Raw genomic sequence first — 25,769 nt, 5'->3', positions numbered from 1 at the left:
GAAGAGCCATAACACATAAAAATCTTGTGCCACTAATTCAATCCAAAAGCCGCATGAAGGGAGAGAATTACACAAACAAACTGCCTTTTTAAAACACATCTCTGAGTTTGAGAGTTACACATACATTTTTCATATATTGCATTAAATGGGGCAGCTCCTAGCGTACACCAACCACCAATTGGCACACGCAGAATTTAGGCACAACATCAGGACACAAATCCAGCTCCCATCTTGTGCAATAGCTCTGACATCAGGTGTTAAAGTTTAACAAGTGCCAATTATAAAAGTCTGACTCTCGGAAATATAATTTTGTCTGTACTATGATTTCAGGTGAGTTGAACAATCGCATGAAATCTGGGTTTGTGGCTGATGCCAAGAAGTGAATTTGACTTGTAGATTGTCATTTTTTTAACACCGCGTTTCGATATCAAATCATGGAGGAAACGGGACAAACAAACCTTCCTTTTCAGTCATTAGGCAATAACCCAGCACAGCCGCGACTAAAGATACTGCATCACTCAAATTCAAACAGTTTTAATAACACAAACTGCCTTAAACTGCCTTTGAGGCAGTTTGTTTCCTAGATCAAGAAATGAAGAGCCACATTCTTATAAATCTGTCATCTCAGCCCCTTTAGTGTAGATGTGATTGTATTATGTCACTACATCAATGTGTAGTTCTTCAATTTTGTTGCATTACATGAAAAGTACCGTCTCATTTTCTGCTATTATCCCATCAGTATCAGATACTGACTGTGAAACCGGGGATTCAAATTACATTCATAAAACAATGTAAATTTAAAGTGGTGATCACTGTAATACCGACATTATCTTACAATTGGAGCTATAAGTTGATACATTTATGTAACAACAACTATTGCCTTTAATTGAAGATACCGTATAATGATGTATGTTTTCAGTGTTTTGAATCATTTGTGAAACTAAGTCTCCTCTGCAGCTGAGCAGATAAATCAAAGGCACAAACAAATGAACAACAACTCGTGAGCGTTTCATCAGGCAAGATGACACCATGAGAACAAACTGAATAATATACATGGTACAACACAAATGTTACATTTGTAGCCATCTTGAAACGTAAACATGACATGGTATGAAACACTCTTTCATTTTGACAATACGTACTGGTTGCAGACCAGCGGCAGGTCCGTTTCCCGCTTGAATGGTCTCAATTTCCAGAATTAGCTTTTCAGAGTTTCTGACTTTGGAACAGTCAAAAGTGTTGAAAGGGTCGCATCATGAGATGGCTCCATCCCATAAAGGGCATGTCTTCAATGTGTCTGTATGTCTGAGTGTGTGCACATGTCTGCTGCACGTTTAAGGTGAGGGCATGTATGGCTGTACGAACGAGGGAGCTCTATTGCTCAGCCAAGTCAGTGTGTATCAGGATGGCTGCTTTAAAGCAACAGTAACACGTCCGGGCTTGTATTGCGGGAATCATCGCAGCTTTCTTACGTTCACAACATCTTATCAGAAGTTTCACACTCATTCAGTGTGCGCTGTAGGGCGAGGCACATTTTAGACCGCCCTGGCAGTGCGCATTGGTTTCAGGGGCTTTAACTGGGGTTGGGGGAAAGGCTTACTGAGTTTAGGGTCACCGGAGCAGCCACCAGCAGTTTGGGGACGGGACAGTAATGGGTTTCCATGGGCATGCACTGGGGCACGCACTGGAGCTCCACTGGATCGGGAGACAGAAGCTCGGAGGGGTCTACTGGAAGAGAGAGAGAGGGAGAGAGGAGAGGAGCAGTGAAGTCACACCGACACGAAGATCTACACAACAGACGAGTCAGCAAGATTCAGTTTGTGTGCAAAATATTTATAAAGTAAAGCCAGAATTATCTTTTACCAAGTGAGCCAAAACATGACAATATTTGTTTGTAGTCACGCATTTTGAATAATTATTGTTGGAGTGAAGCCACCAACAGTCATTCATTTCTAGTTTAAAATGCTGCCAAATTATGTGGAATAAGATTTTCCTTCTTAAATTCATTCTTTAATCCAGGAACAAAAAACCGTTTAGACCATAAAGAGAAAGTAAAACTCCCTTAAAACTCCTGCTGCACTGTAATCGGCCTTAAAAGGTTAACACCTCATTAAAGTAAATACGAAAAATATAAACTTGAAAAGAAAATAAATCCTTTTTTTATATCACACAGCCACAAGCAACTGCTAAACCCCCCGTGCTATTTGGAGAATTTTACCATAAAATGTGCCCCAATCTGTGAGATAGAAGGTATATATATATATATATATATATATATATATATATGCAGGTGTGCTACCAATGCCAGACCACACACTGTATGTCCATAAATTATATAGAAGACAGAGACAGACATGATACACCAAACTAGGACATTTAGATGAAAACAGTTGCTTATTTTAACTGTTCGCAAACACCACAACAGACTGGAAAGTGAAGACAGATGAAATGTGAATATAATAAATGTGACTCTACAGGCAGGTGTTTCTTTAACCTGATGGAAGGAGACTACGAACAGGACTCAGACCTACTGGGCTAAAAATAAAAAGAGAACTGAGACGAAGGAGCAAACCTGATTTGAGGCGGCAGATTCAGCGAAAGGAACATTGGTGACTGGGGTCGAAGCCGACGAAACAGTGGAGGTGGTGGCACCGTGCATCATGGGAACTTTTATTCGGGCGAGTCAGACGAAAGACAGAGGACGAGGATGTGGGCGGGGAGGAGGGGGGGGGGGGGGGGGGGGACAGGAATGATATGATTACCATGGCAAAATGTGTCGGATCAAAAGTCATGGCACAAGTCCAGTGATATTGCCAGGATGAACAGATATCAAGACACATGCAAACAAAATGAGAGACAAAGAAAACTACAGTTTATAAGCAAACTAGTTAAAAAATTAAATTAAATGCACTGTTCCACGAACAAATGGCAACAGACAAGGCAATACACAGTCATACAATCTAATCAGACGGGAGCATCTGATATATTGTATTCAAATGGGCAGAGCATGTGTATGGAGGGAGCAAATGATCCATAAGATAGAAAAACACTTTTCAATAATGTCACAGCTGTAATGCGAGTTTATCTTTTCTTTAGAAAGAGTGGAATGTCATAAAATCTGCGATTTTGTTGTTGCATCAGATGTAGTGACTGATACATTTCAACATCTCACTTTATATTCAACTTATAAATGTCGAGCGATGAAGGAGCTTTGGACAAAGACAGCAGCAATATTTGCATAATGTCACACTAGTGTGATCTGCTTTCTACCAGCATCTTTGATTCATGATTAATAGGGAGATTGAGACAATGTCTAATGTTGGGACAAGTTAAAGGAAAACTCAGTTTACAAGTACTACTACAGTAACACTTATGTATTGCTGCGCTCCATTTACCTCATAATCAGAAGTCAGAGCACGGAATGACGTCACACCTGAATCGCTCGCTTCCAGTACAACAAGTCCCAAAACTTAAAAGGGTTTGCTCCAGGCAGGTTAGCTATTATTAGCATTGCCAGTTAACAACACATTACGTCGGTATTTTGCGCATACAAACACTGTGGCAACATGTCCACAGAAGTTGGACAGTGCTGTATGTATGACCGATTTAATGGGACACAAGTAGGACAGACATGATAATAAACAGCATATTAATACTGATTTTTTACTGTTGATACGTGGAGAAGCCGTCTGGGATTTTGAGGTCAGGGTCGTGGGGTTCGTACGGCTTCAGGATGCTTTCCAGTTGAAATTGCCAACTGGAAAATTAGAAAATGTACAACTTCCCAGTTCAAATGGCACGCAGCATTTGTCCCAGTTGAATGCATACTGCAATCAGCAGTACGTGCTGTGTAAGGGCAGATGCTGTATGTACTAAACGTAGAAAGTATGTGACGGCAGCGTCTATATCTTTAAAGCTCCTGTTTTCACTTATGTTGCCTAATTAATCACTCTTAACACATCAGCAGATGATCACAGATGAGAAGTCTGGCTCACTGGTCTGGATTCTATTCATGTTCACAAATGTACTGATAGACTTCAATAAACATGTAAAATGACAAAAAAAAGAAAAGCTGCTGCATCAGCGTTCCTTACATTTGGATTAAACTACAATTCGTTCTGATGTTTTCAGTTTCAGATCTCTGAATATTTTCATCACACAGCCACAACGGAAACTGAGAACCACGTCGCCACGCTTGGCTCAACGAAGGTTTAAGGGAGCTGGTTCAGGCCGGGTCTGAGCAGGGATAACCTACACTTCCCAGTTCTCCTCATCACAGCGTCTGGGCACTGGGGTTTTCATCAGCCTCACAAGAGATGCATGCACACATGTACACATACCCAGATAAATGAATGAATGACTTGCTTGCACATAGCAGGACTCGTTAAACAAATAGGACATCAATGTGAATACAGACGAAACCCACAGACATGATACAATGAAGAAGACAATGGGATGAAAGCTCCAAGATGAAGGTCTTTATGTTCTTCAGCAGCTAATCCGATTTATCAATCAATGAATCAATCAATTGTTCAATAAGGGCTCCTGTCCACTAACACATACAGTTATTGATCTCCAGCTATGATACAGATGACCTATACGTCCCCTGAGGGCATCAGAACAGAGCCGGTCACATCATGTAGAGACACACAGAGATGGATGAGAGCAGACGAGAAGGACAGCAGGTCGAGGCGAGTCAACAGGTTCGGGTTAGTGCGAGCAACACCGGCGACATCGAGGCCGTTACAGTTAGTGCACATGTGTGACGACACGCAATGACACGCAACACATTGCCGCTTTGATCAGCATTAGTATCTTGTAGAAGTAGAATATCAAATCAGCAAGAAATGAAGATAAATCCATCATTCAGGCATGTGGCGTATCGATAATTCAAGTCTGAGAGCCTGTTTCTTTACAGTTAACACGACATGACACCTGTTAGTGTCAGTTGTATCATTATGTGCCAAATATATGTTGACAAAAAACATTTTCATAAACATTATGTCCCTATGAGTTTAGGTTTTTTCACTGGCACATCTTCAGTTTCATTGAGGGCTGCTACCAATGATTATATTTTCAATCAATCAATTAATTGCTTCATATCCAGAAAATAGCAAATTTTGACAGCCAATGGTGCCACTTTCAAACTTCATATAATTTCTGACCAACACCTTAAAACATGAATATTCAAGTTATAATTATCGGTGCATAAAACAGAGAAAAGCGGTAAATCCTCACATTTAAGGAGGCTAGAACCAGCAAATATTTGGGATTTTTGCTTGATTAATGAGCTGAACGATTGAGCTGTTTTAGAAATAGCTGGCAATGGATTCTCAACTAATTAATTACTTATTACTAACAGTTTCAGCTGTAATTTCTTCCAATAAGCCTGTCCTTCAAATCTAAATGAAATCCTTTAAATCCAGTCTCTCCTGATCGTTTAGTAACAACCAGACATTCAATTTAAAGCAAAAACACATGAAAACCAACACAATGTAAAAAATCATATCGTGGGACCTTAAATATGGTTGAAAGTAGTCGGACAGGTGTTGGCTATCACATTTACTCTGTCTCACTTTCTTTCTTCACGCTGCAACACATGCAACTTTGCTTTTTAAAGAGAAGAACCTCCAGGATCCTGCAATGCATGCATGCACCCAGCAATCCATGCACAGGCAGTCCAACATAATGGCTCAACTCTGATGAGTTTTTTGGACTAATTACTGTAATGTAACTTTGGCCTTCAACAACTCTCATCGCACTTCAAGCCAGAGTGAAGCAAAATGCCGGTAACACAACAGAAAGTGTACAGAAGAGAAGCGTGGCGTGATAGAAGGAGTAAAGGCCAGCAGTTACGATATGTTACAACTTTATTGCCAGTTTACACAGAGAAGCCACAGCATGCAACTGTTGAAACTACACCTGCAAAATAACTGTATATCTGTATCCCACAACTATACCCAATCGTCGAACATAAAAGCCCTTACCTCCATGACTCCAGTTTACCTCCTACATGTACGGTAGCTGTATGGGCTGTGCTCCAGTGTGTGTGGAGGCTCACCAGTGGAGATGAAGGCTGGCTGCTGGAGCTGCATGTTAGCCAGCGCTTGCTGGTAGTGGAACATGCTGGGGTTGAAGACGGCAGCGCCGTTGCTCTTCTCTAAGATCGCCCTCTTTGGTGGCTGCTGCATGGCCCCTGGAGGCAGAACCTGAAAGAAGAAGAAGAGTCACCTATTATCTGCCGTTATCTCAGAGTGAATATACACTGGGTGCTCTATAGGCACAACATCCAGTTGAGGTGGATGTTTCTGTTTACCGCCACAAGAGGACACTGCAGTATCGCAGATTATCTGAAGTGATGTAGGACAGCCCAGAGGTCAGGCCAAGAGCAAAATGGGATGGTTATGATTTCATTCACCAATGGGGCCGGTGCTGAAACATCAAACTACAGCGGAAGATAACCAAAATACATTTTTAGTCACACACACTAAAGGCTGTGATGTCAAGCTGTCACTTAAAAAAATCTATTTGTTTTTTGTTATGCGAATAAAAATGAATCCTGATTCATTTAACATGAACTCAGTAAATAGCAACAGCAACTAAATGAATGCCATAGTATATAAACCCTTGAGAAGTATCTGATCTCTTTCATGCTGTTTTTAATCTTTTTTCCAATACTGCTTTTTTTTTGTTTTTTAGCATCCGCACTGCAGATTGACCCGATTATGTTACAGCTGCTCTCAATGCTAACTTTAGCCCTTGTAGATGAGTGTACGGGCTCAGACACAGTAGCAGACATTCATGAAAAAAACATAATCCCCGGACTACATTATCAAATTTCAAGCTGGCTGAAGGATACTGTGATACCCTGATCCTTCATTGTATCAGTAAACAATGTCCAAGTAGAGAACAAGAACATCTTCTACTGTTTCATTGATGTATTAAGAAGAGATGGTGAATGTCACTTCTGAGAAGGTCATTATGTGTGCTCAACTTATCATAGAATAGCATGTTATGTTTATTTTTGGCTTAAAGAACAAAGAGTTATCAGTATTTGGACTCACCAAGCCTGCGGTCGCTGTGTTGTGACTTGCTTGGTGCTGTGCAGCCTTGATCCTGGCCTGCAGGTGAGCTGGCGGATGGAAGTACTTGCACTTGTCTCGGCTGCAGCGGCCTTTAATGTAGTCCATGCAGACGATGACAGAGTTCTCGCTGCAGTCCACCATGCCGGCCTCCAGAGGGTGAGCGTAGCGGCAGTCACTCTCGCCCCGCGTGCAACTACCACGCTGGAATTCTCGACAAACCTGGGAGGGCCAGCGGGAGCACCGATCAACATTTACCTTTCATCATACTGTGGACAAACATAGAAACACAACAACTGCGCGCATGCCGCATACCTCCAGCTTGTCTGTGCGCACATGTTTTTGTGCGGAGATGCCGTTGCCCATGGCTGCCAGGCCGGTTGGACTCCCGGGGATCAGCAGGGGAGTACTGGGCAGCAGCTCAGGCATCAAGCCCATACCTGGGCCCATGTGGCTCAGATATGGACTGAACGCCATACTGGGGCATGTTGCCAGGGAGGGCGACACTGGGAATGTTGTCTGAAGGAGGGAGAGAAGGGCAGAGACGAGAGCGACAAAACAAGTTATGGCAGAGCTTCAGGAGACGATTTGGTGGTAACATAACTAGTACTGTGTTTTTTTTTACGGAAATGAGAATCATGCAGTTACCCATTGCTATGCCACTACTACTTCAAACATGGAATTACCTGTGCATCAATAACATGTCAAATATTCTGCATGTCACTTTTGAGTCAGCAAGTTTTACATTTCCTTTCAAAAGGTTGAATGAGACAAAGCTACCTTCACTGTAGCTGAATATAACTTCCCTGCATCATTATCTACTGTATGCAAGATCGAACAAAAACGAAAATAAATCAAACAGCCAAATGGTTTATATCTGGCAGAGAATTCTGCATAGTTCTCACTGTAAATGGACAGGAAGGCATATTTTATATTTAAATAATAGACAGAAGAAGGCTCGTATTTATTCCTTTACTCTCTTTTATTTGAGGACAGAAGTTAGAAGAAATGAACTGCACGAGCAGAAAGTCAAAATAACTGCCACTCTGTTGCTGGCTAAAACATCACTCACAGCACACGGAGAGCAGTTATTATTTCGATAAATAAGCCACATTTTCAAACACATTGCATTGATTATAAAGACGTAGTTTTAGTGTGAGCTGCTCACAATCGGCTGCATATGTGTTCCGGGCAGCATGAACTGCATCTGCTGAGCCAACATGGCTGCCGTGGCCTTCTGCTGGATCAGGTTGTTCCTCCCGTTAATCTCCAGCTGGGTTTTCAGGTGTGGCGGTGGGTGCAGGTATTTACAGTTCTCACGGGTGCAGCGCCCCTGAAGAGAAGGGGGGGGGGGGGGGGGGGAAGATGTGTGAGAGCAGACAGCCGGGGTGACACTGACACTAAATCAGTAGGGTGTGCCTCGACATGGAAAGCTCACCTTTTTGCTGCAACTGCTCTGAGTTTAGCAGAGCACTCCTCCGTATAATAAACTACAATTTGTTGAACTAAACATCAAGAACCAAGCACGTTTACGGAGCAGAACTACGTACGGTAGATTCTGGTGAAACAAAGCACGAATGAAGTCCCAGAAGACAGCATCTTGGATAATTCATGAGAAATGTGCAACCACTTCAAAATATGCAACACTGGAACAATCTGAGCAAAACAGAAAAGTTGAACATTTAACTGCCCGTCATTCATTTCCTGTTTTTACAAGCAAATTACTTAAAGCCATTGAGCCAGTCAAACTGTACTTTTCATTTTATGCCGGAACAACTTCTTTCACAGCAATGTGAAATGACAGCTGGGGTATTTGAGCCAGCTTCTAATTTTTCCACGGAGGCACAGCAGATAAATAAAGCTGGAGGGTGAAAACACATGTTCCACTCCCACCGTCCTGTACGACAAATTCTGTATCACTATCTCTACCGGTACTTATCAGTCATTAAATAAACTACGATGTATATGACTGACAGCAGCACATGCACTTGTGTTCAGAGAAGAGATAAAATGGGATTAGAAAACAGAGACCAGTAAGCTTGTTTTATTCTAGTAACAATGTTTTGTTTTCCTTATATTTGTATGGAAACTTGGAATACTGTCAGTGGTGGTGGATGTTTTCGGATCAAGAGTAGAAACATCACCAAGTCATGAAACGGATAAGCAATGTAAGTAGAAGTCCAGCATTGAAACGTATCCAAGCATTCTTATCATACTTAATAGTATCATAAAAATCCAAAGTATTCCAGGCACATCATATTATTGGTTTCTTCATGATCTTTATTCACTATTACCAACCTTCATAACAGGGCTGGCTAACATGAGGTAATAACTCAAGAGAAAGTTTTCATTAAGTGTTTCTATATTATAACAGTGAGCCCCAATAAAAATATGAAAAATAAACATGCTAATCTAATGAACACAGAGAACCCCTCCCCCCCCCCCCTGTTGGGTTCCCGTAGTAGAGTGCGCGCGCACTGTGTTACATGCCTGAAGCCAGAGGTAGTAGACAGGCTTGTCTTCCTGGCAAAAAATATTTAGAAAAAACATGCACTACTGTTTAATACTGTTGGTTATGTTGTGAATGCACTTGATTTTGTTTACATGCACTTATTTACTGTGCAAAATATGTTGTGTTGATGTTAGATCAGATGTTGCACTTTTGAAAATGTGAATGTTAAAGGGTCACATGCATTTTATTTCATGCTGTGTTTGTATCAGTGTATTCAGTTAGAAAAGCTTACTGTAAAAAGTTACATTTGCACAGTTGTTTACAATGGAAGGCTACTATTTAATGCCATTTAATGTTATGTTTAATTTAATTTTATATTTAAATGAGTCAGGGAAACAAAAGAGTGACCAAATACTTTTTGTATACTACAGGCACCTTTCTACAATGTTCAGGTTTTTTTTGCACTTTATTTTTATCAACCTACGAGGGAAAATCATCACAAAATAAAATTAAAAATTGTTTTCAACAGCTTCTGTCATCTGCAAAATTTTTTGGGGGAAAAAATCGATTTAAATCGTGAATCGGATTTGTTGTAAAAAAAATCTGAGATTTTTTTTTTAGGCCATATCGCCCAGCCCTAATCACTACTACTGTATTCATGACAATTCATGAAGCATGTTGGCCGTGCAGCCACAGTCGGCTGTTGGGCTTATGTGCCTAGTCAAAGCATTTCTATTGGTCTTGTATGCAAAGCTTCATTCATCACATTCAGGCTTAAACAACAAAGGCAAGAAGTTTGTGTGACTGCAACCAAAGTCTTACACGTGTTTCAGCAAAGCAGATTCCCTAAATAGTGAATGTAAATAAAACAGCAAGAAATGGCTGTGAAGACATTCCCAGAGGTCACATAGCTCAGCAATATACTGAGTTATGAATTAAACTGAATATTGGATAAAAGTTGAACGATGTACAACTGCAGTTGTAGTTCCTCTGACGAATGATTAATCTATTATTCTTGTGATCAGTGCAATGTGTTGTGAATGTCTGGCTGTAAAAGAAGCATTTCAACAACCTAATATGTTGTTATAATTCTGTATTTAGTCAGCTGACGCTTCTTCGGATTGAGCAGCCACAAACCTTTTTGGTCAGAAGTACCTTTTTATGCAAATTTTCCCACTTGACATTTTTGGCTTCTTGTCAAAACCTAAATCAGATTTTGAGCCACTTATCTAAAAGCAATTCATTTTGTGCCAAAACGTCGTTAAGGCAGTGTCCTTGCTCCCTGCCGGAGTCTGTGGGGAAGGTGAAGATGGTGCTGCAGGAACACTGCAGGTCAACACAAAAACTGCAGTCTCCATTAAACCCCTGGGCCGACAGCAGCTGTCTGGCCCTGCAGATGAGCCGTCACCCCGCTAAACTACCTCCACTGAGCGTCAGCCACATGCTTTGTCGTCAAGCCACACCCACAGCAAACATTACGGGAGGGTAGCAACTAGCAACGGAAAATAAAAAAAAAAAACTCTAAAGACAAACTGACGTCATGGTGCAGAGACTCTGACGGTGATGGATGATGTCGCGCTGAGATGAGGACACGTGAAAAAAAAAAAAAAAAGGGTTTCAGTAGCAGGAGAGCTATATAGGACAAACTGCGATGTCTCCTACACCAGCATCCCGGAGGGATTCACACGACCTCACACACCACACAGAAAGCATACAAGCAAAACATGTAGCTGCTTGAAAAGTGGTCAGAATGGTACAACGAGGCTTTACAAAAACACTCTCGCCTACACTGGAGATGCATGCGATCAAGCTGTGCGTCAGCGAGCTGTGTGTTTAGGGATGAGTCTGTAATGAGGAGTGAGTCCCATGGGCCCAGCAAGCCTGCTCAAACTCAGAATGAAAAGTACCTATTAATGAGCACAATGGTGCACCGTGTCCTGCAAAACAAAACAAAAATAAAAGCTACTAAATCCGTGTTGGAGAAGGAGGCCAATGAGTCGAAGTGTTGGGGAGAGTATCGGGTCAGGAATCTCCCTTTGGTTGCCATAGCAACACACTACGCCACACAGAGAAAGTCCCCATCAGTACAGCAGTGATGAGAGAGAAGTGAGACATCGATTGAATCTCATGATGACGGAATCGATCTAAACTGTGCCCATATTGATATGGGACGAGCTCGAACTTCAGCTAAACGAGTTTGTGTTCGTCCTCATAAGTGACAACGATTTAGAGCTGAAACGAATCGTCGATGAGTCGATCGACAGAAAATGTGTTTGGAAACAGTTTTGTTCATTGACGAATTGTTTGACTTTAGGGATGGCGCCGTCGGTCTGTCCTACACTTTGGTTCAGACTGTAACCTCAATAACTACTGGATGAATTAAAAGTCTGCTGTGGTACTCAGCTGATGAATCATAATCACTTTGGTGATCTCCTGAACTTCCACAGAGCTGCTAGCAACTATTAGTCATCAAAGAAATGCCTAAAATATGCTGAATCCAGCCTCTCAAAAGTGAAGACTTCCTGATTTTACTCTTCTCATATGATGATTGAGGTTTAGGATTGTTGTTTGGACAAAAGCAGCACTTTAAAGAAATTCTGCCATGTTATACACCAAAAGATTTAAATCGATGAATCGACAAAGTGTTCAGCAGATTAATTGATGATGAAAATAATTGTTAGCTGCAGCCCTACTATGTCATCCCAAAGGTGACACTGCTGTTGAATCTGCTGTGCGTTGGGCAGATGTGATGTCCACACTAATCATTTGAGATGACAGCAGCACTCCGGTTAACAAGGTAAAAATAACTAGCCACCCCCCCCCCCCCCTCCCGCAGCAGGTTCAGACCAACGAGAAGGAGCTAATGGACGAGCAACAGGGAATGACAGCGGTCGGCTCGGACCGGCCGGGGATGCCAGATATGGGAGGGCCGGTGAGGAGGGAGGCCATTAGCAGATAAATCCATGAAATTAACAAAGAAGGGAGAGTTGGGCGGAGAGCAGGAGGAATGAGTGATGCTGTAGAGCGTCTCGAGCGAGGTGTGCTTCTTGTTTTTTCCAGTTCGTCGACCAAAAACAACGGCTGTCAGCTGAGAATAACCCTGACCAACAATGGGGGTAGAAAGACTGCAGTAAAGAGGTGGTTGTTGACATACTGTGCTGGCACTAAAACCCCGCTGCAGCTCCTGATAAAGAAAGCCGCTTTGACCTTCAACTGTCACCAACTTCAGTTCTTTCTCTTACAACATGACCCCGGGGCTTCAAATAATCGAAAGTGGCCTTTAATGCCTGTTCAGTGCCTTTGGTACAAAGCAGCTCGCCTCTTTCTCCCATCAATGCAACCAGTACAGAGCCAGGCTGTTGCTCTGTGCTAAAAACAGCCGTGCCACTCAGGAAGATCAAACTATCCAATGGGTACGCTCTCCTGTGCTGTTGCTAGGCCCCCCTCTCTGATTCTCTCCCTCTCTCTCCCTCTCCCTCCTGCTCTGGAGGACATAACACAGAAAAATGGCTGAATAATAAATTCTAACTCAATAAACGAGGAGACAGCAGCTGCGCTCAGACAGAGCGCCCCTTGTCTGGGTCTCACTTTTTCTCTGCATGAAAGCCCGTCGAGCAAAACACAAACGCCGATACAGCAACAGACGATTCTCTATTTTAACACTGTCGGCCACTGATGGTCGGAGCTCTTGTAAAACGCAGTAAAGCACAATCACTTTTCAGACTGATAGTTTGCTGCGTATGAGTGGTGCTAGTGTTGTGGTTCTGCAGCTGAAGTGATGTTGAAGCAGCACGATCCTCAAGCCCACTGATGGACGGACAGACGGCCGGCAAAATGGCTTCACCAGAACCTTCCATCACCCCCGAGCAAAATGGACACATTAAATATCTTCATGACCAGAAGACTTTCCTCTGACATTGTTAGACATATCTATACGTGTTTATTTTTAGAGAATGAAACGTTGCCTAGTTAAATTAGGCAATTTGACATTTATACCATGGTCACGGAAAATCCTCAATTCTGATTGGCTGCAGGGTGTGGATTAACTTTTAATCACCAGACATGACAACCGGACGTCTGTGATGCAGATGTTTGATGGGTATCAAACTGTAGGTAAAGATAGCAACAACAGGGCTGAACTGAAGAGCTCGGCGCTAGGGTTATTTGTGTAACCAAGAGTGAGTCTGGACGGCAGGGCAATTACCACCATTACCATCACAATACAACTTGTTGGGTGTATATAAAACATAAATGTGTCCACCATCAGAGACTTTTCAACACCATCTATACTGCGGTAACTATCCCTTTAATATAACTATTTGTATTACATCATTGCAGGAATGTTGCGATTAGCAAGACTGCTTTATGGCAGTAACCCCGCTCTATAATATGCTGTCAAATGAGGAAAAAATAGGTACCTTGATTTGTCAGGTGTCACAGTATAAGCCAAAAGCAATGTAGATATTTCGTCAAATGTTTTCAATAAACTATATAATGATGTGCAGTATTATAGCGGTCTTAAAATAACTTTGGGCGATGACCGGCCACAAGGTTTTTTTCCAGATGGCATTCTCAAGATATCTTAAAAGAGATCATTCTGCGAGATACTTTTTAAATTGTTAACAAGCTTGTTTACCAGAATTCACGATATTAAAAACCCCATGATCAGAAGGACATATAGATGAAAGAAGAGAAAGTCTGAGAAAATAGCTTTGAAAAACCGGAGGTGGGGGTAAAAGGGGGGGGGGGGGGGTCAACTGACATATTTGTAAGGTTTCCAGGAAATGTTCGAGCTGTGGTGGTGAGCCACCCGCATCCTGACGCATCTCTAGTAACAATTTATGTAGTAGATGACACCCTAAGCGATAGTCACGCTTATTGAACATATTTACAGCGAAGGTGGGCCACCTCATCTGAAAAAAAGACCTCTGCTATAAAACAAAACAGGAAGGTTTGTGTGTATCCGTGTGTGTGTGTGTTAATATTACGCAGTGCCAAAAGGCATCAACTACCTTAATACAGCTCACAATGCATGTGGCTAAACAAGCAAGATGTGTGATGTCTGTTGCGTTGTTACCTTGAGTGAGTCAAAGCAGGCGATGACTCGGCCATTCTCCACATGGCAGCTGCGGGAGGGGTGAGCAAACTTGCACTCGGCATCAGACCGCGAGCAGGTGCCTCTCTGAAACTCACGGCACACTTCCAGGGTCAGCCATTTGGTGTCCCGTCCCATGGTCATGCTGACAGCCATCAGAGTCGCTCACAAACGCCGAGCGGCGGTGAGGGCAGATGGACGGAAAACTGTGTGATGGGAGCAAGGGTGACTAATAGTGATCCAAGAAAAATCCCCAGCAAAAATAGAAGCAAAGAAATGCTCCGTTTTTCCTCAGTGCAAATAGGCAGCGAGTCCTTCTGGTTGGTGTATTTTAGGGAATGTTTGTTAGTTCTTCCTGGGAAAAGTGGCAGCTGAAGTTTGAGATAGAAGGGGCAGACTGTGAGCAGAGGCCAGCTCTGTCTCCAAGAAAGAAAAAAGAAAAACAGGAAAAACAGGAGCTAGTCTGAGGACATCACTCTGGCATGTGACACCGAGCGTCTGTGCCTTCACCTGAATCGACTGACGCCCGCCGTAAGTCACTGTTAGGTTCACGTCAACATGGCCGGGGCTGGAGCAGTCACTGTAGTTAGGTTTGAACGGCCTGAAAAAAAAAAAAGAAGACTTCTGTAGAGCAGAAACAAAAGCAGAACCTTTTAGGGATGGTGTCCTTGCAGTGATGAGACTCTGTGGCGGCTCAGCTCAGGCTATGTGCGGACTGCAGCTCAGCAACGTGGGATGGATGACTCTGTGGCTGTCAGGATAAAATACAGCCTCCATTCAAGGCCAAGCACACACTGAGCCACGTCCTGCTCTCATCCAGCAGCTTAACAGCAGCAGACGACCCCTCGCAGTAGGCACTTTGGAGTTCCACTTCCTTCTCTTATTTCAGTCTCTTTCTCGTCCCTCCTTCACCGTTGTCGATTCTTCTGTTGTCATCCTTCTCACTTGCATCTCTTCTGCATGTCCTTGCTTGTCGTCTGGCTGTGGACTGTAAAATAATTTAAAAAAAAGAACATTAATTTAAAGCACCGACGAAAAAAATAAGCAGCCTGGTTGAGGAGAAAAACGTTGTTAATGTGATGCTACAACCTTGTGTGGAGCTGGTTTAAACGGAGGGTGGAGAGGACCACGAGGCAGGAGCGTGGAAGGGATAGAGCCAAAGAGAATAAAGCGAGGACAAACAAATAGCGGAACAGAGCATACGGGAGGGAGGGAGGGAGGCAGCAATGAACAGGAAAGGGCAAGCTATGTCTTGATTAAGTGATACAGGAGAGAGAGAGGGAGGGAGAGGGGATGGAGGGAGATTGCAGGCAGGACAGAGACGTCACTTCAACTCCCCTGAGCTCCACGGAGCAGAAAGTAATTGACTAACTTGGAGTGAATCATGCCACAATATACTGTAAAAAGCGGTGTCCTTGAAGTCGCACCGGCAGGCACGTGTGTGGTCGACACTGATCATTCCCAGACAGTTATTAATGTGAAGGGGAAGAAGTAGAAAAAAGGAGAGACAGGGCAGAGAGAGAGGGGGGGCGGGGGGGGGAGTAGTGCTTCACAACTGCAGCTGCTGTGCTCAATGCAAGGCTCCAGCAAATCGGACGGACTTTTGCTGGCATGCAGAGCACATCACCGACCAATGACAGGGCAGATTCTACAGCAGCTCCTCCCTCCTCAGAGCCCGTCCTTGTTCCTCCCAGGATTTTTTCACAGTCATGGCTGAGCCACATGCTGATATTCATACTGTACAACAACTCTGACTCTGAACAGCTTCTCACAGACGTTGAGGAGTAAGTCATGTCTCAAGCAGTGGACTATACTGCAGTGTGCATGTGCATGTGCATGTGCAGGGAGCAGAGCGACGTGTCCGGACACTAACTGAATACAGATAGCAATCAGTGAGGGTGGCTCAATAAAGATACACTCAGACAAGAAACAACAAATTAGCTTCACAAGAGATTGCAAAGTCCAGCTGGTAAAAACTGAAGAGAAAAGAAGGCTGTCCTGGATGAAACATGGCAGCACATTAAAGCACAAAGTGAATAAACAATAGGCGAGATGCAGGAGAGGAGGAGTACAAAAAGGAGGAGGAGAGGGGGGCTGGAGCAGATATTATCGGCCCCTGCGTCTGATGGCGGCAGACACAGACGGAGGAGACGACGGGGGGGACGGGGGACGAGAGAGTGTGTGTGTGTGTGTGTGTGTATGCAGATAGACAGCCCAGAAGGAGAACACCGCAGTGGAGTGGGAGAAGGAGGGATAAGGGGGCGGTGGGGACTGAATTGATACACCCACCTTCAAACACAAGAACAAAGACACATCCCCAGCCCAAAACAAAAAGAGAAGCAGGAATGACAGATGAGCAGGTACAGCAACTGCTTTGCTTGCTTAACCATTATGCTCGTCTGGGCCTTCCTCCTCCTCCTTCCAGCCTACCTACAGATTGATAGAAACTTTTCTCAGGGGGACAAAACAAGCACTCCTCCTGCAGCGTTGCCCGTCCTGCATTCAGGTCCACATCAGTGTCAAGCGCCCTTGCTTACGCACACCCTGACGACGCAGCTCAGCAATATGCAACCCGCATCATCAAAATGCTCCTCAGCAACACCACTCCCTTCCTCGCCTCACTCTCGCCACACCAGACACCAAATGGCGCACAGTTGCCATTACGACAGTTCTTGGAAAGATGCGCAGCCAACGCATCTTTTGTCGTAAGTGGGTGTAACCTTGACTGGGTGCCATGGCCAAAGTCTTCTATCACCATACGAGTCATTTCGTATCTCGATATAGCATGTTTTCTGGTAATTCAATACAAAAATTCAACTAGATTCAACATCTGGTAAACCATGAATGTACAAACTTTGTGTCAATCCATCAAGTCGATGTTTCGCAGTATAAGTCACAAAGACTCATCCTCTGGGGACCATGAATGTTTGCTAAAAAAAAAAAGAAGAAAAAAAAAAAAAATCACGGCAATTATTTCATCCAACAGTGAGATATTTCAGTCTGGACTAAAGTGCACGCACAGATCAAGCATTCAGAAAGCCTCACTAGCAAAGCGTTCACCCCACCAACAGTTTGACTCCACTGTGTAAGTACCGTACACCGTGGGACTAGTCTGCACATTAGTCAATGAATACTTCACCAACAACAGCAGACTGGTACAGCCACCAGATTAAATCCAACAGCACAACGTCTTTGTAAAAATGTAGATTTGATACAGAGGACTGTGTCTTCAAAGATGCCACAAACTTGTAAGGAACCATCGATAGGAACAAAATAAACGACGATACAAACATTTTTGCCAAACACTCACATGCATTGTCGGCTTGAAGCAAATTATGTCTCCTTGCATTTAATTATGTTATAATCAGCAGTATTTTTTTTTAAAGCGAGAGTACTCTTTGGAAATGCAGATCCTTCAGTTTGGAATCAAACCCAGATTGCCAAGCTGCAATATTGCAGAACAGCACTCTACCTACCGCAGCACGATAAAACACGAGGAGGTCAAAGGTTACACCAGCATAACAAACAGCCAAGCAGCCAATAATTAAGAGGAAGTTAAAAGTACTCTTGTAGCAAAACACTGCTCAAGCGCTCTGTTATTAAAGAGAGGATTGAAGCGACACGCTTGAGGCAGCATTATTGTGCCGTGTCAACCCACACAGCTCAACTATCTCAGTGTTGTTCCTACGACACGGATGATTGGGTTATGGTTCAATAACAAACCACATATAAGAAAGGATGAAAATAGGCTTTACTGTAGCTATATGTCAACACACCATTTAATCTTATAATATACACAGTATGGTTGCTTTCATCCAGAGAAAAATTCCCATAATAACATTTGAGATGCTGAAACCTGAAAAACAGTTATCCCCTTTTATTTTTCATGCTCTTAATTGTCTAAAATGAAAAAATGAAATTAAAACTCAACTTTATTCCCACATAGCTAGAGGAGAACTTTAATAAAGTGTGTACATTTTGAACAGAAATAATCCTGGCCCACTGAACCTGCCTGACCTTTACGATGCAGCACAAACAATAATTTGCAGGGATGCGGCATGGCTAATAAATACAGAGCGCCCCAGTTGTGACAGCCATTATGCTGCTGCCGGCCACCAGGTGTCTGCAGAGAGAAGAGGGGCTCCAGCAGTCAGTAGGTGGGGGTCAACATGTAGGTGGAACAGGATGTGGGGGAAGTATTAGGAGGACAGAGGGGGGTGGCTGCTGTTGACTCCGGCGCACTGCGTCCATCATCAAACACAGTGCACCAAAGGGCTACCGACAGTGTAACCTTCACCAGAGCTCTGACGTCGGCATTATGGCCGGTGTGCAGGCTGGGCGCAACCTCGACAGACAGCCCTGCACCTTATCTGCTCAGACTAATAGATAGCCTGACATCGATAAAACTGTTTGGCATGCATTAAGTCAAAGGTGAGGTGACACATTAACAAATACAAAACCCATTTTATTTCTCCTCTTAGATCTTTCCGTTTGCTATTTTCTTTTGCACAATCGCGGTATGGTGGGGGGGGTTTATGAAGTGAGTTTCAGGCAATTTTGGGGGTGTCGAAAATGAAGAGCATTCGATAAATATGACAAATGTGACTCGTATTATAGGGTAATACAGCAGGTTGACAGAGAGAAGAAAGGCATTACAAAACTAGAAAAGGCCATATTTTCAGAAAGACACATTCATGTGTGCTACTGCTGAAAATGTACATATAATTTTTTTTAAATAATTCAGATAATTAAAGATGAAGTGGCAGTACTGAAAATATCATATTTGGATACATCAGCTAAAATGGAAGAGGTGACAGACTTTAAAATGAAGTGCGAGCGGAAAGTGAATTGAAAATTCAGCTGAACTTCAAGAACTGTAAAAAGTTGAAATGTCAGTGTTCAGAAATATAAGCTTCATTATTGCACTTGTGAATTACTGTTGTACATTTCTCCAGATAAAGAGCATTTTCTTAATATGTAAAATTGTGTTTTAGGCCGATACAGCTGGTTGGCAGGGAGAACACAACGATCATACAACTATGGAGCTCAGTGTTTCACCAACTGGGGGAAACACATTGATTGATTTTAGCATTTATACACATTGGAAAAGAAAAAACACACTTTGGCTCATATCTGTGAGTCAGTTTGGATTCACGCGAGAATCAACTTCAAAATCTTGAGTTCCCCCATTCCCAAAAGCTTGGCGAGTCTTCTTTTTAGGGGCACAGGTAGTTGTGTGACGAATACTGTAGCTACATAAAACACGACTCTGATCTCCAGCTATGATTTTTGTTCAGTTCACCAAACAGTCAGCTCTTTTTTGGGAGCATCGACAAGGACAAGGTGATCGATTTAAAAGCACAAGGTGGAAGATCCATAAATCACAATGAAAGCTAGCAGCCAGGAAGGAGGGAGCAAAATAATTGGGTTAAGTATCAGTAATCCTTTCAGCTCATTAAAGCACCACAGTTCCCATTCAAGCAAACATACAAGCCTAGTAGCCTACCCTATCGCACAGGACAACATAGCCGGCACGAAGCATGCAATACTTGCAGTTTAAGTTTCCTGTTGCACTTTTAATTCAGAAAAGAGTGTCGTGAGCTGGGAGTTTCACGTGACAGTTAACCGTGTGGAAAAACTGTAGATATCAAAGTTAAACCAACAACGTGTCATCGCCATAATATTTCTGATTCGTTGTTGTAATAAATTTAGCTTCCCAGGCAGTTAATGTGGGTCTATGTGAGAGGGGAAATAAAAATAAAAAACGTTGGAAATGTGGCTGCATGCCCATGTGTGTTTGCCAGTATTTATAAAGTAAAGAAGAACCAGCTAGACTGGTGCAGAGTCCACATCCTGCAGGGTGCTGAACGTGTCTTAACTGGCTGTTTTATTAAATGAGCCAGGATGATGGCACTGGAGTAGCATACAGTATAGGAAAGTAGTGACAACACAGTATGCTATGGTGGTATTAGTGTCTGACCCCTGAGGGCCAACAGTGACTCAACCTCCCTGCACCGCATGCATGCATGCATAGAGGCTGGCTGCAGACACACAGATAACCAGGAAAGGAAACTGCAGGTGCTCTTCACTTCTGCCAACTGTAATGGAATTAAATATAATATTACACAACAACGTGCACTTGAAACATTGGCACTGTGAGAGACATCCAATAAAATCCCTGCACATTGCATTCAACCAAACCCTTATGTGCAGATCCACACTCAAATATGATATTTTTATCCACACAGCGCCAGCGGACCTACCCAAAGCATTTTACACGCAATGTTATTTCGGTTGCGCCTTTGTCTAACACCGACATTACGCCCGTAATTAACAACAACAAAGGCAGCTTCCACGCAACAGGCAGAGTGGACGAGGCATTTTAAATTACTGCAACGCGGCTTAAATATAAAACCAGGGAGCAGTATCATCGCTGCAAACTGCGCCAGACGTGCTCAGCCTCTTACCTGTGTAGAGTCCAGTCGGATTCAGATATCTTCTCCTGTATTCACGTCGGTTTCAATGGTTATTTTATGGTTATTTTTCCACAAAAACCACGTTCTCAGTCTGGCTGAGAATGATAAAAATCCATGCAAGTGAAACTAATTAAAAAGCAACGTGCTGCCGCCGTGGAGTGAGGGAAAGAAAGAAGCGGGGGTCTGGCCGGCTGCTGAAATGTTTGCTGCAACTACATTTGCGCGGCTGCAACACTGACTGAACACAGAATAACAGATTTGGAAAAAACAAGAGGGAGGGGAAAAACTGAGGGTGGAGTTGGGAGAGACGGAGCGTGTTCGCTTTCGTTTTAGATAACGTGGTTAGCATTGAGGAGAAATCAAAGTCACGACAGGTTATCATCGCGGTAACAGTGCGGCTGACCATAAACACGTCGCAGGTGAGTTTAACCACCGCGGAAGGTAGTCTGTGTGTTTAAGATGACGCTCATTTTAAAGATCTACCTGGTTACAAATGACTCATTATTATGTCGCCCTGTCATCCTGGTCAAATTAGCCCCCAAAAACCACACCCATATCACAACGGAATGTCATTTTAAGATTATTATTTAACAGATACCTGTTTAATTTAGAGGTTGTTTTTGTTGTTGCAATAGTTAACGTTAACAACATTTGAACGTATAACGTCAGCCTGACGTCAAATTAAAACGGGTTTAAGGTTTTTCATTATCAGTTTAAATTTAAATTCAATTTAGTTCATCTATCTGTATATAATTAACAGCATGTACACTGTTCATACCCCTCAACCATCTCTGCCAATGCAATTGTACTGATTTAAAAAAAAAAAAAAAGGTAATGCATCTTAAAACAATCCTATATTTTAGCATATTGCTGAATTCAAAATATGTCCCAGCTGATCCCTCTATTAAATCCACTGAGGATCGCACTGAAGATGGTCTAAATCTGCCCAAATTTTGGAATAAACGGTGGCATCAACTACCACCTCAGTATCTCCACCGAGGAAGTTTTGATTTTATTAAAACTATTTCAGCGCTCCCTGCTGGTGATCCAGAGGTTTGCAAGTGCAAAACAAAAGCTTGCAGCCTTTTGTGCACATGATCAGACAAAAGAACATCAGACACAGAAAGAAGATATTTGACAAGAGAAGACAATAGTGCAGTGAATGTAAAAGCTTTTTTTATATAAAAAAAATTCATACTTTAGACAAATTCAGGATTTTACAAATTAGCAGTTAATGCTACACAATGAGGTATCTATGAAAATCCCACTCTCCTTTTCTGTTACTTAAAAGACACAAAAAAATCACAGGTATGTTTAAAAATGTACTCATTTCAGACAGGACAACATTTTTGGCAAACATATGGATTGTATATCACAAACAGTAGCATATTATTTATAGATACAAGTATTAAATTGTTCTTTTTAACAAATAAAAAAAAAATCAAACACCCCCTCATTCCAAGCTACATCACAAGAGTGCAGATGTGTTGTAAAGCCCGGAGAACAATCGAGAAGGCTTGTGTGATCACTGAAAGGTAAACGCATTGCAGTTACCCAAACAAGCCTCTCTTTATGTTAAAGACATGTATTCATTAAGAATGTCAGTTGTGGAAAAGATATACAATCAGTATCAATAAATAAGTGTGTCATTGGTTAATGGGAAAAAAAGACAATTTAGTGGAAGGCATATACTAAAACATCTTTGATTAATTATCATTAACAGACAAGGCAGAACATGGCCCACTTAGTATTAAGACTTGTTCCAGTCACTCACTTCCACTGCTCCACATTGTCCGTGTAGTCCTCCATGGTGCCGTTCTCATCCAGATCCCACCAGTCTGGGAGTAGCACCTCTGACTCCTCACCGTCTCCACCAGCCTTTCCCCTCAGCTGCCCCTCAGTTACTACGGAGTGGCTCAGAGGGCCACGGGGAGCATCTGTGGGCTTCAGCTGCCTCCCTTGCTTTGTTGTGATCCTTCCTCGGAGCCGCCTCCTCTCCTGCTGCCGCCTCGTCCTGGCCTGCCTGCGCTCCTGCTGCCTCGCCACCTGGAAACGTTGCAGGAAGAGGTCACGAGCATACTCGTACAGCTCCACGTCCCACCGGTTTAGCTGGAGGATTCTGTATTGGGTCTCATTGGGGACGTCAACGCCCGAGGCGCGCGTGCCGTTGAGCTGCGTGAAGGGTGCGATGAACTCCAGGTGGAAGGTACGCTCGAACAGATACTGGGTCTTACGCTGGTACTCTGTCAGCCCAAAAAAGGCCATCCCGCGTAGGTTGCGTTTGGCGCTCTCCAGAAGCAACGGCCAGCGCTCGTCGTCGCTCATGGTGGAGACGTTGTAGCAGCCCACCAGGCTGAGGTCCGCCAGCATGCGGGTTTGCCGGTTGTTGGCCAGGTTGTAGGGGCAGTCCATGAACTCCTGCAGGGAGCAACCGGACCAGTCGTCTCCAGAGTAACAGCTTGGCAGCTCAGATAGTGTTGGTGAACGTCCATCGCACACATGTAAGGAGGCCCTCCACGTAGCACCACGTTGCACGTGACGCCACTCGCTCAGGTAGCGTGATACTGGGTCTCTTAAGATGGTTATATAATAATAGTTCCTACTGGAGAGAAAAGACAACATTAGTTCTGTAACAAGCCAACTTAAGAAGCCTTGATGTCACTACAAGTAATACGAAATAGTGCTGAAACTAATGTTTTTTTGTTCATTATTAATTCATCTGTTGATTTCATTGTGTCTACTATTCCAAGTAAGCATTTGATGTACCAATCTTAATGTTTGGTTAGATTAGTTTGGCAAGAAGCTCCTGCAACTGTTTGGTTAGTGTGTACCAAGTGTATTTGTGAATACATTTAGGGTTAGGGTTAGTTTAGGCACTAAATGTTTGTTATGAAGATTTATTCAAAAGTACATCTTCTGTGAAAAAGCAAAACTGTTTTTTTAGAACCAGGTTTTCACCAGCTGTCACATTCACTCTCTTCACTCTGTGACGGTGGACAGCTACCTCAATTGAGCAAATGAACAGAAGCAAAGTGTTCCATTAAACCTGTATTACATTACCAGCTGTGGCATGCAGCACATGTATTGTCAAAACGTGTTATTACATTTGAGATCACTCTTAATATGTAATAATAACAACACCCTTAAATTCCCATCACAAGTACCCTCCTACACCAACCTGGGCAGGTCCACGGGAGCCTCTCGGGAGTCCATGCGTGACGGGACGCAGCTGGTCAGCTCGGTCCAGTCCGCATGAAGCCCGCAGCTCCAGCCGGTGGAGAACCGGGAGAACAGCCAGGTCTCCTTTTTACCAGGCCGGTAACAGGTACATTTCTTCTGACCTGCATGGCACTCGCAGGGCCTCTCCAGCTGGATATTACGCACCAGGTGTCGACCAAACGTTGTGCCACCCGTTTTCTGAATGTGCAGAAAGACTATAACATCATCTCCTTTGATGTTGAAGTCCACAACGCGATTTAAATCAGAGTTGGTGAAATTGAAGCGAGGGACGAAGCGGACCAGAGCGCCATCTTCTGCGATGTACGGATCCTTTTGTAGCCCGTCCAGGATTGTGTTACCGCTGTTCCGGGAACCAGTTGCACTGCCGTCCTTAAACCACGTCCCCAGCTGGTGGAGCATCTGGCACTCAGACTTGCTCGGGCAAACATACTGGATCATAATGACGCCAAAGAGCAACACCATGAGCAGGACGATCAGGACCCGGTGGTGGCTGCTGCTGCTGCCGCTGGACTTGTCATCCATCTTCCCGGGGCGGACTAAAAACCATCACTCAGGCAGTCCGAGCCCCTGCCTCGGCTGGGGAACCTCGGGTGATCGTGTGTTATGGTCGCCTACTGAAGCGAAAACAATAACAATGCAGATGCTAGCCAGCTAACGGCAGCTAGCTCGACTGAGTCTAAAAAACGCACGATTATTACAGGAAGCAAGGCGTGCACGTCCCATTTTAAATAACACAGCAGTTTGTTCATGTACCAGTAGATTAGTTATATTTAAGAGATCATCTGTCTTGCAGCAGTAACGTTTAATCCGTGCCTGCCTCGGCCATCGATTGTTGACCTTTCTTCCCAGCAGCCTCTGCGGTTAAAAGTGGGCGTAAAAGTGACGTCATCGTGTGGTTGGCACCAGCGATCGAGAGCAACGGAGAGAAACAAAAGTGAACCCAACAAACCGGTTAAATCTCTTTCACGCTATAAAGGGTTGTAAGGGTTGTGTAGCCTTTAATAGATGATCAATCAGGTACATCGTTCGTGGTTGTTGTCTGTCTTTTTATACCACGTACGTGGTGCGTATGTTCTATCGCCGAAATAGCTCAGTTGGGAGAGCGTTAGACTGAAGATCTAAAGGTCCCTGGTTCGATCCCGGGTTTCGGCATTTTAATGTTGTCATATTTTGGAAGCCAACATGTAGCATGGCCAATATTTTGCAAACAAATCGAATGTTGCTAACCACGTAGGCTACGTTTTAAAACGTGAGACACCATACCAGATTATTATTATTATCATGTAGTCTATTCAATTAATTTACCGTTCATATATTATTTCATCAGTTCTCAACTGATGTTCATGTAAGCTATTTGTATACCGGCCTTGAAAACTCCACATAATTTAAGATGATTTTCAGGAAAATGTGCATCACAGCTCCAC

At 43.3% G+C, this 25,769-nt stretch overlaps 2 protein-coding genes across 2 annotated transcripts; both read right to left on the bottom strand.

Annotated features, from left to right (window-relative positions):
• Window positions 1–1,608: 1,608 nt before the first annotated feature.
• On the bottom strand, window positions 1,609–14,785 carry mbnl3 (muscleblind-like splicing regulator 3; the record flags this gene model as incomplete). The annotated part of the gene is made up of 7 exons (XM_079269144.1): window positions 1,609–1,728; window positions 2,573–2,667; window positions 6,062–6,209; window positions 7,065–7,304; window positions 7,398–7,601; window positions 8,251–8,415; window positions 14,612–14,785. 7 exons carry the CDS (start codon window positions 14,783–14,785, stop codon window positions 1,726–1,728), a joined length of 1,029 nt encoding a protein of 342 aa, XP_079125270.1. The 3' UTR covers window positions 1,609–1,725.
• Window positions 14,786–22,346: 7,561 nt separating this feature from the next.
• Window positions 22,347–25,157, bottom strand: hs6st2 (heparan sulfate 6-O-sulfotransferase 2). Its single transcript, XM_079269275.1, has 2 exons — window positions 24,284–25,157; window positions 22,347–23,707 (listed from the first exon to the last, which is right to left on the bottom strand). The coding sequence occupies exons 1-2, from the start codon at window positions 24,865–24,867 to the stop codon at window positions 22,876–22,878; spliced, it is 1,416 nt and encodes a 471-aa protein (XP_079125401.1). The 5' UTR covers window positions 24,868–25,157; the 3' UTR covers window positions 22,347–22,875.
• Between the last annotated feature and the right edge of the window lie 612 nt (window positions 25,158–25,769).

This window comes from Melanostigma gelatinosum, assembly GCF_949748355.1.
Source record: "Melanostigma gelatinosum genome assembly, chromosome: 5".
Taxonomy (NCBI): domain Eukaryota; kingdom Metazoa; phylum Chordata; class Actinopteri; order Perciformes; family Zoarcidae; genus Melanostigma; species Melanostigma gelatinosum.
Note: the sequence above shows the minus strand (reverse complement) of the source record. Positions and strands in the feature narration are given on the sequence as shown.

Coding starts and splice junctions, on each gene's coding strand:
- hs6st2 (XM_079269275.1), bottom strand. CDS start 24,867: ATGGATGACAAGTCCAGCGGCAGCAGCAGCAGCCACCACCGGGTCCTG. Junction 23,708..24,283: donor GCTCCCGTGGACCTGCCCAG/GTTGGTGTAGGA, acceptor TTTTCTCTCCAG/TAGGAACTATTATTATATAA.